Raw genomic sequence first — 8,963 nt, 5'->3', positions numbered from 1 at the left:
AAATGAACTCTTTTACTTTTCTCATATACACATATAGATTGTTATATTTTGCAATTAAAAAAAGTCTCCCAAGGAAATTGGTTGCCTTGTTTTCTTTTTTTTTTTTGGCAGCAGTGGCCATCAGACTGATATTGTGATCCCCATGGCTTATATATTATTTGACCGGGTTGTTCTTAGACCGCCTATGTAGTATTTTGTGTCAATCTACTAATCTATTTGCTGATTTTCTTTTTTGACCATAATTAGTTCCTTTTCCTTTTTCGTTGTTCCTTTAAAACCAAGGAAGCTTCTTAATATATTCTCATTCTCATTCACATGGTGACTTTGGATTGGGTCGGTTTATATTCTCTCGGCAATCGTAGTCGGTCTCTCCATGTTCCCCCTTTTCTCTCCACGACAACTCTACTTGTCATCGTGTGGCGAGCCAACTCAAGGATGAGCCACAATCATCTTTTCATATCCTTTGATCCAGAAGAAGCAAATATAATTCCCTGTACATACGTAAAATAGTTCAACCCGCTAATTCCCGTACCCTGAGCCTTGAGGACGGTCATGATTTTTTCCCTTTGGAGAGGGCTTGATGCCTTCTCCTGCACAACCATCTCGGCCGCCTCCGCCCCAGATTAAATTACCCCCAAGAATGGAAAGGAATTAATTATCTAGGAGTTTCAGACAGTTGCAGAAACCATTCAGTTGGATGAACTGCGATAGATAGTACAATGTGTATTGACAAACTTGGAATAGGGTGATGTGCATAACCACAACTAATAACAGTCAATTAAGCACCACTTGAAGGAAGTGTGTTTAAATTAGAGACATGCAGGTTGCAGGGTAAAAGCCTTTACGTTCGTCCCTTCAGCGATTTTGCCTTTCCCTTTCTTAAGTCATCATCCCGCTTTGCATTCTTCATCTCTCCCGATCTCATTATATTTTCCTCCTTCCTCTCTTTACCACTTCCCGTTCCTTCTATATTCTTGTGTCCACACATCTCTCTATTTACGATGTATCGCTTCCATCAAACAAAGAGTACGATGGTGTATGTCGCACTTTATATTGCACTAGTTTTATTTTCCTCCATCCCCTCTGTCATCGCGGCTTCGACTTATAAGAATTTAGTCGTATTCGGAGATTCATAGAGTGATAATGTAAGTCGCCCTCGGATAGATACTAGAAAGAAATTAATTTGATGGCCTCTCAAAACCGCTATTCAGGATAAAGGAAACTCTAATGGGCGATTGTGGAATGATTATCTCTCCGAGAGATTGGATGTAAAACTTGACAACTTTGCCTTTAGTGGAGCGACTGTAGATAACGTAGACTTTAATCCTAGGCATTTCTTGTGCCCATTTCATGCTGATGCAATGCTTTCTATCTAGCAAGTAGTGCCTCGCTCTGCACCAAGTGTGAAAGAGCAGGCCCAAAAGTTCTATAAAAGTCAAGTTGCAGACACGGTTTCGTACAATGAGGGGCGCCTTTTTGCGATATGGATCGGAATCAATGATAACTACGACCTGTTTTTTTCGGGAGCCGCTCCGAGCAAGCAAAATGAGGTTATTAAAGCTCTAGAGGAGATTATGACATGTAGTCTACTTCCCTCCTGACTTTCTAAAGTTAATTTTTCATTTGATGCTGCAGGCCAGCCTTTACCAACATGGTGCGCGCCACTTCTTTATCCCTAATGTTCCTCCTGTAGAGGCTCTCCCGCTTGCTTCCGATCGTGTCAAAGGGTACCCGGCAATAATTCAATCTCCCAAACTAAGAGAATACGTTATTAGATATAATACGCTACTGGAAAAGTCGATACAAGGGCTTGCATCACAATTTCCAGATGCTAATGTGCAATTATTCGATGTTCACTCGCTGTTTGACCAATTTATTCAATCTCCCGAGAAGTTCGGGTTCTCGAATGTGAAAAACCCATGCCAGAACAATTTTGCCAAATGCGCAGAGCCAGACAAATACTTATTCTGGGACAAAGTTCATCCAACAAGTAAGTCTCGCATCGACTCCCTCTATTTTCCTATAAAACGCATGCTTATTTAGGCCTTTCTCTTCCACTAGCCTATGCACATCGGCTGATCGCCGATGCTTTCTATAATGCATTATAGAGGGCAAACGAAATTAAACGATGATAAACAAAATTGCAGTGCATAATCCAAGGATTATGCAGAGTAGTTTTAATAACCCGTTCCTAATCTGTTTCTTTGTTTCAAGCTCTCTACCTCTATCTCGACCTATAATACCACTTTCTATACTTTTTACTTTGATGATATAATAACACTTTAATGATAAAATAAAAGTTTTTTCACTTTCTTTTTACTCTTTGACATTACATTGGCCAATCCACCTCATCATTTCATCATTTGGCCGTAGAATCATTTCGTTGTTTAAATTCCTTTTCTCGTTTGAATCTACCCTACTGCTTTTTAATATAAAAAACAGAATCGTTACGTCGCCTTTCATAGTATGTAATAACATTTTAGATTAGCCCTGCATTACAGACTAAAGTTTAGGGGAAATTTTCCACTGTAGCCCTATTATTAATATTAGCAACAGCAGCTTCATATTGATTTGTTTTCCAAGGTGACTTAGTGCACTAGTGGCTGTTTTCCAATTACGTTTGAACATGCACTGTTGTTCAAAACCTGGCTCATTCGAAGTAGTTGTATTATGGTGTAATTGCTTGACATAAATTTGTTCTCTAATACCAATGAATAGTTGTGGCCCAACCTCCATAAGCGATAACAAATAAATAGCGGTACAACATATAATAAATTAAATATATATATATATATCGAAGACATGCTGATGTTTAACGCTGTCCTCTCACTCCTGGCTCAGTCTTAACCTGATTATCTGTATTTGGGGCAAGAGGGTGGAGAATAATGAATCACAACATACCTGCGGCCTATTCGTATTAGCCCGAATTCTGCATTTTCCATATACGAACCACACTGAGTTGTTGTCAAGGACACCAACGGTCCAAAACGAGCCATTCATACTAGGGCTGCCCTATCACGACCCCTCGCTGTGCTGGGGGGGGGGGGGAGGGGAGAGGTCAGAGACTGTAGTGCCTCTGATTTACTCTATTCTCTCAAAACTGGCTGCATTCTACCCTAAGACGCATCATCTCCGTAGCGGAGGTCGCTAAGGTACCAGAGTCGATGATAGGAGCGGTTGAATACTTGAATTCGTCATCATTTTCGATTAGTCTAAGAAAGGACTAGAGATACTTTTCAGAATACCAGCTTGGATTATCAATCACTCTGCATGTTGTGCAGGATTTTTAATTTTGGGATAGCGAGGAAGCGGACTTAGAGATCACCCAAGAAAAAAAAACTACAGGAACATAGGGATTTTCACGACGAACTGGTATCTATCCCGTTTTTCTGTCTCGCATTGACTAGCTTGCTCGGTCCACTATTCTTTTTAGTAATGGTGGCCATCAGACCCCAATGGTCAGACCCCCATGGTTTATATCTATTTTTCATCGGACTGCATTTTGACCACCTAACGTGGATATGTGTCAATCTACTAATCTCTATGTATAATAATTTCTTTTTGTTCACATTTCAATCCCCTTTGCCTTAATCTTTTGAGGTTAAGGAGATTAAAATAATTCATTTTCATCAAGATTCACTTTGAATCGGGCCAGATTAGTCTTTCTCGACTATTGCAGCCGGTCGCTTTATTTTCCCCTGACTCATTTTTGACCGGCTTAAGTGCTTGATTTTCTCACCATGCCAACCTTACTTGTGATCGTACGGCGAGCCTACACAAGGAAATGAGCCTCAGCGCCGTTGTTTTCATTTCCTTTGCGAAGGAGGAGATGTAATAAATACGATCCCCGAACGCACATGAAATGAAATCAACCCGCCAGCTCTGGCACCCTGAAGCTTGGGGGAGGGGCCACGGAAACCGGTCATGCGCAAGACCAACCTTGATCCTTTTCCTCGGAGAGTGCTTGATGCCCCCTGCTGCAGATCCATGCGCGGCCTCCACCCAGATGAAATTATCCCCAAGAAAGGGAACGTATTAAATCCCGGGAAGTTGCAGACGGTTGCAGAGGCCGTTGGATCAGTTCAGGTAAGGTTTTTTTTTTTTGGGACGACCTTGGCCTAGGTTACATGGGCGTAACCGGTAACCACAACAAATAACAATAAATAAAACACCGTTTTCTGAAGGAGGCGTGCCAATATTAGAGATTTGCTGTGCAGGTTGCAGGAAAAAAGGATTTGGGTTCTTCTCTCCATCGTTTTTTTTTCCTCCCCCTTTCTGAGGCCATTCTCTTTCCTCTTAACCCTCTACTTCTTCGGTCTTGTTGGTTATGGTACAAATATCGGCCCGAGAACTGTAACCCTCATAAACTTTCATTTGTTTTTTCTGATATTTTTTTTTTCTCAAGTACAGTTTACCCTATCTTCTCTCTCTCTCCACCCTCTGCCTTTCAATATTACCCAGAACATAAGATATTGCTTTCTCAGTTTCATAGAGACGTGCGAATGAAATGGATGAAGAATCAAAGCCGCACTTCATTTTAGGAGAGCTGCCACCGCAGTTTTCGAAGAATGAAGCAGGACACGGGGCGTGGAGGCTAGCGACCAGTCTATTCTCACCCACGTCGGAAAAAAGCGAAGGTCTTCCCTCGAACCTGTACATGATAAATTCGCCAAGCTCCACGGTCTCGACGCCAGACAGAGCTCTTCGAGAGATTCAGGGATCCTCCATGGACAATTCTAGCATCTCTTCGATTACCTCCTCTGGCTCGGCTTGGCCAGCCTTTCGGTATGGCATCGACTGTGGGGAGAACCTCTCACCGGCTTGCAGTGGTTGGAGCACGCCGTCGCTAGTTACGGCGGCCGCCAGCTCGGACCCGATTTTGAGCTCTCCTCCCAGAACCCCGCCCAAGATTACCCTTAAGGATATCGAGGGACGGATTCACTTGTTGGCACAGGACCAGCTGGGGTGCCGTTTCCTCCAACGAACGGTGGAGTCTAACAGTCACCTTCACACCAGCTTTATCATCCGGGAGCTGTACCCACATTTGCCCGAGTTAATGATGCGTAACGTATCCTGCCCTCTTTCCCTCTAACCGCTCCTTGGCGTTTGCTCATTTCAAATGTGTTGGAATAGACCCCATTGCGAACTATCTGTGCCAGAAGCTCTTCGAATACAGCTCCGAGGAACAGCGGACCGTGCTAGTTCAGGGGGTGGTGCCGGACCTAGTTGAGGTGGCCCTTAACAACCACGGGACCCGGGTTGTTCAAAAGATGATCGACACCCTAAGCACTCCACATGAAGTTCGGCTTGTGATCGCTGGGCTCTCCGGAAACGTCGTTGGCCTTATCAAGGTAAGCCTAATCTTTTGATTGACTTCAGCTAGCAGCCCGGCTAAGTCTTATGCACTCATCTCTCAGGATTTAAATGGCAACCATGTTATCCAAAAATGTCTCCAGCGCCTCAGCCCAGAAGAAAATCAATTTATCTATGACGCGGTGTGTCAGCGCTATGTGGAGGTGGCCACTCATCGACACGGGTGCTGCGTTCTTCAACGATGCTTCGACTATGCGTCTCCCAGCCAAAAGGTAGGCTATAACGAATCTAAACAATGAGTTCGCTCCGTTCTCACGAAATGGTCAAGGCCCAACTTGTCCAGGAAATTGTCCTCTACCACTCGCTTTTGCTCATTCAGGACGCCTATGGCAACTACGTCGTCCAATACATCCTTGACCTCGGGGACCCTCGCTATTCTGAACCTCTGGTCCGACAGTATATTGGGCATATATGCAACTTATCCGTACAAAAATTCAGCTCCAATGCTATAGAAAAGGTAAACAGGAATCGAAACGACCTTCATTTGCTCAAGCAATCCCACCTGATCTTGGACTTCTCCTTCAATTTAGTGCATTCGCGTTGCACAACCAGAGACACGCAAGCTCATGGTGGAGGAGCTTCTCAACAAGCAGCGGCTCGAGAAGCTTCTTCGCGATCCTTATGGCAACTACGTGGTCCAGACCGCCCTCGACCACGCCGACCCAGTGCAGCGTGCTCGTCTGGTGGAGACAATTCGCCCGCTTCTTCCGGCAATCCGCAACACACCCTATGGGAAACGAATCACAAGTAAGATTCTGCGCGACCCCCAGAAGCGTAGTAAGACGGCAAGCATTGGCTCGCGAGCGACGGATGTGCGCAAACCGGTTGGACTACGTGGGCTGAGCGGAGTGATGACCGGGCCAGAGTTGGATGCATTGCTCTTTCGCACTGGATTTTCGAACGGATTCGCTCGATTTCTGATAGATGATGATAAAATTTAGATAGACAACCTATGAACCAGCATTTATTAGAGAATACCAACCTTATTTTATTACTTTTTTTTAATTCCCCAATGCTTTCATCCCTTCCCCCCCCCCCCTCCCCTCTCATATGCACTTATTAATGAAGTAATAACTGAAAAAAAATTATATTTTGTTCTGTTGTAGTGTTTGCGATTCTCTCCATTATTTTTTTTTTTCCTCATTCATTTCTCTTTGTGTTGTAAAATGAACTTCTTGGTACCACTCCTTCCCAAAACATTTCGTGCAATCACCCTTTCCTCGATTTTCTCCCCCTCCCCCCTTTCCCCTTTCACATTTTACTTCCCATTGTCATTGCATCCAATTTACTTGTGTGTTTGTTATAATGTGATAAAAAAACGAATTAAATAACGATGACTCTATATTTTGCAGTGTTATGGGGATATTGTGATGATTTGAGAAAATATCAAACATGGCATCATGAAGCAATTACATTAAAGAAATGGTATACTTCTTCTGTGTCATACACTGCGATCCTTGTCCGGCAGTTCACGCACTCAACAGGAAAATAGAATTCATCGCCCTCGTCCGATATTTCATTCTCACCACCTTTTCGCCGCTTGTGTCGCGAATCAGGGGGTTCATAGCGAAGACGTTCTGTCTTGATGACTCGGCAGTGTCGGACAAACATGGCCCGGTATTGATGCTGATAGCGCTCATGTCTAGGATGAAGAGAGAGACAAGGATCGATCGGCTGTTGCTATCACTAATCGGAATGTATAGAAAAATTACCTTTGACAACTATAACACACCTCGGTTAAGCAACATGGACAACTAAGTATTGCATCTGTCTTGAATCCGTGTGTCTCCGGCGCGACTTTAAAGAAAAAGAGTGAGCCAGTGCACAAATTGACATTATCAAACAAGTTAGATCTTACCTCCCATTTCATTGATCACCCACTCCTCGTCACGATCGTCTTGTTCAGGATCGTAGAACAGCTCGTCATTTGTGCGCACTATTCGATCGGCTTTGTTTTTTCCTGCAAAGAAACCAAGATAATGTATGAATAGATTATTGAAATCATGAAGTATAATAGTTGGGTCAAACCTTTTAGATCACGTTCATCCTCGCTTTCATCAGAATCAGTGTCGAAATACAATGGATCATATAATTGTTCCTGATTATTTTTATCATGCGTCATTGTATCTTCAGTAGCCACATGGTCGTCGTTGTCAGAGGGGACACCTTCAAAATGCACCGTTTTGGCTTTACTTGAATGAGCCGCTGTTGTATCCAAATCCATTATTAAGAAAACTTATCAAGCAAGAAGAGAAGACACTTAAAGAATCCAATTCATTAATATACAAATAAATAGGGCAAAATAGCTAGTTCGAAGGTACCGGTAAAGAAAATAGTCTAATTAAAATTGTGATCGCTTGTGGCTTAGCACGATATGTAGGTCGTTGCTCTAGATTGTTGACCAGTGGGTGCCGAGAGAATTAGCCAAGAGGGGGGATTCTCCGATATATATATTTGGTTCACTGGTAAAAAATATTAAAACAAGTGGTATAATAGTGTTTATTTAACGTGGTAATTGTTCAAAAATAGCTTTCGAAAGTGTCATCATCGAGGAGTTCAAACAGACGAGGCAAAACAAAATATAAGGAAAACAACATAGAGAAATTACAAAGTAAAGCAAAGGAAAATAAAACTATGTATTAATAATGAGGAAAGATAAGAATAACCATAAAAGAGGAATAAAGGAGAAATGAAAAAAAAAAGTTTGAGGTCCTACCCTTAGGTATATACGTCCTCATGGTGATTTGTCTTCCGTGGGCTCCTCCACTAGTCGGCCAAGCATAAAGAGGGAAGGAGAGTTGACCTCAAACACCTCTGCCGTTGAGCGCATCATTTGTTCCATAAACCCAAGGGTCTTCTTTCGTGAGGACCGAAATCCTTCGTCCGTGAAGCTGCTGAACTTTCGCGTAAGGCTCAGGGTTTTTCGTCTGGTCGATTGGAAACTAATCAGGTCAAATGAGGTGAGATACAAATTTCCGAAAAAGGCCAAGCAGGACCATCACTTACATCTCAGTCTCACTTATGTCTCCCATCAGCTCTTTGATTCCTCGACTAGTCATATCATAAACGGCATGACTTGCTTGAAGGATTGCATCGCTTGAATCTACTACCTCGGCTTTTCCACTCTCCATCTCCTGAATCCGTTCAGGTTCTGTCTGCACACTTTCTCCTGATGTTACCGATGAGAAAGAGGTTCGGGATGTAGTTGAAGGCCTGGAGGCCATCGATGTTCGAGATGACTCTGCAATTCGCGAACGCTCCTCCTGTGCTATTGCACGTCGCCATCGTACTTGGAGGCGGTGAAGCTGTTCTTCGTGGTAATGGAGCTCATCACGAAGTTCCGCAATGCGACGCTCCTCAGTAGCGATAGCGCTCAGCAGTTCCATGGGCAATTCTGCGATGGGCTCATCTGACTCCTATAATGGGAAAAAAGTAGTACTAATTAGTGATGATGTCCTTGCAAATTTGAATAAAAATGTTCAATTGCCTGTTCTTCCTGTAGATCGGTAACAATGTCCTCCTTTTCCTCAGGTTTCTGCTGCTCTTCACCGTGACCGGACCAGAATATATCGGTTTCAAAAAGCATTTGT

The 8,963-nt window shown here is 43.2% G+C and overlaps 4 protein-coding genes across 4 annotated transcripts; 2 read left to right on the top strand and 2 right to left on the bottom strand.

Annotated features, from left to right (window-relative positions):
- Window positions 1-1,001: 1,001 nt before the first annotated feature.
- On the top strand, window positions 1,002-2,108 carry VTP21DRAFT_2940 (uncharacterized protein; the record flags this gene model as incomplete). Its single annotated transcript, XM_069393188.1, has 5 exons — window positions 1,002-1,085; window positions 1,212-1,313; window positions 1,377-1,550; window positions 1,636-1,990; window positions 2,062-2,108. The coding sequence occupies 5 exons, from the start codon at window positions 1,002-1,004 to the stop codon at window positions 2,106-2,108; spliced, it is 762 nt and encodes a 253-aa protein (XP_069249550.1).
- A 1,676-nt stretch (window positions 2,109-3,784) lies between these two features.
- On the top strand, window positions 3,785-6,314 carry VTP21DRAFT_2939 (uncharacterized protein; the record flags this gene model as incomplete). Its single annotated transcript, XM_069393186.1, has 7 exons — window positions 3,785-3,831; window positions 3,897-4,086; window positions 4,493-5,063; window positions 5,134-5,351; window positions 5,418-5,585; window positions 5,642-5,830; window positions 5,904-6,314. The coding sequence occupies 7 exons, from the start codon at window positions 3,785-3,787 to the stop codon at window positions 6,312-6,314; spliced, it is 1,794 nt and encodes a 597-aa protein (XP_069249549.1).
- Window positions 6,315-6,771: 457 nt separating this feature from the next.
- Window positions 6,772-7,597, bottom strand: VTP21DRAFT_2938 (uncharacterized protein; the record flags this gene model as incomplete). Its single annotated transcript, XM_069393185.1, has 4 exons — window positions 6,772-7,015; window positions 7,086-7,170; window positions 7,232-7,333; window positions 7,402-7,597. The coding sequence occupies 4 exons, from the start codon at window positions 7,595-7,597 to the stop codon at window positions 6,772-6,774; spliced, it is 627 nt and encodes a 208-aa protein (XP_069249548.1).
- A 510-nt stretch (window positions 7,598-8,107) lies between these two features.
- On the bottom strand, window positions 8,108-8,959 carry VTP21DRAFT_2937 (uncharacterized protein; the record flags this gene model as incomplete). The annotated part of the gene is made up of 3 exons (XM_069393184.1): window positions 8,108-8,315; window positions 8,380-8,789; window positions 8,861-8,959. The coding sequence occupies 3 exons, from the start codon at window positions 8,957-8,959 to the stop codon at window positions 8,108-8,110; spliced, it is 717 nt and encodes a 238-aa protein (XP_069249547.1).
- Window positions 8,960-8,963: the final 4 nt, after the last annotated feature.

This window comes from Calcarisporiella thermophila, assembly GCF_041956535.1.
Source record: "Calcarisporiella thermophila strain CBS 279.70 unplaced genomic scaffold VTP21scaffold_16, whole genome shotgun sequence".
Lineage (NCBI taxonomy): Eukaryota > Fungi > Calcarisporiellomycota > Calcarisporiellomycetes > Calcarisporiellales > Calcarisporiellaceae > Calcarisporiella > Calcarisporiella thermophila.
Note: the sequence above shows the minus strand (reverse complement) of the source record. Positions and strands in the feature narration are given on the sequence as shown.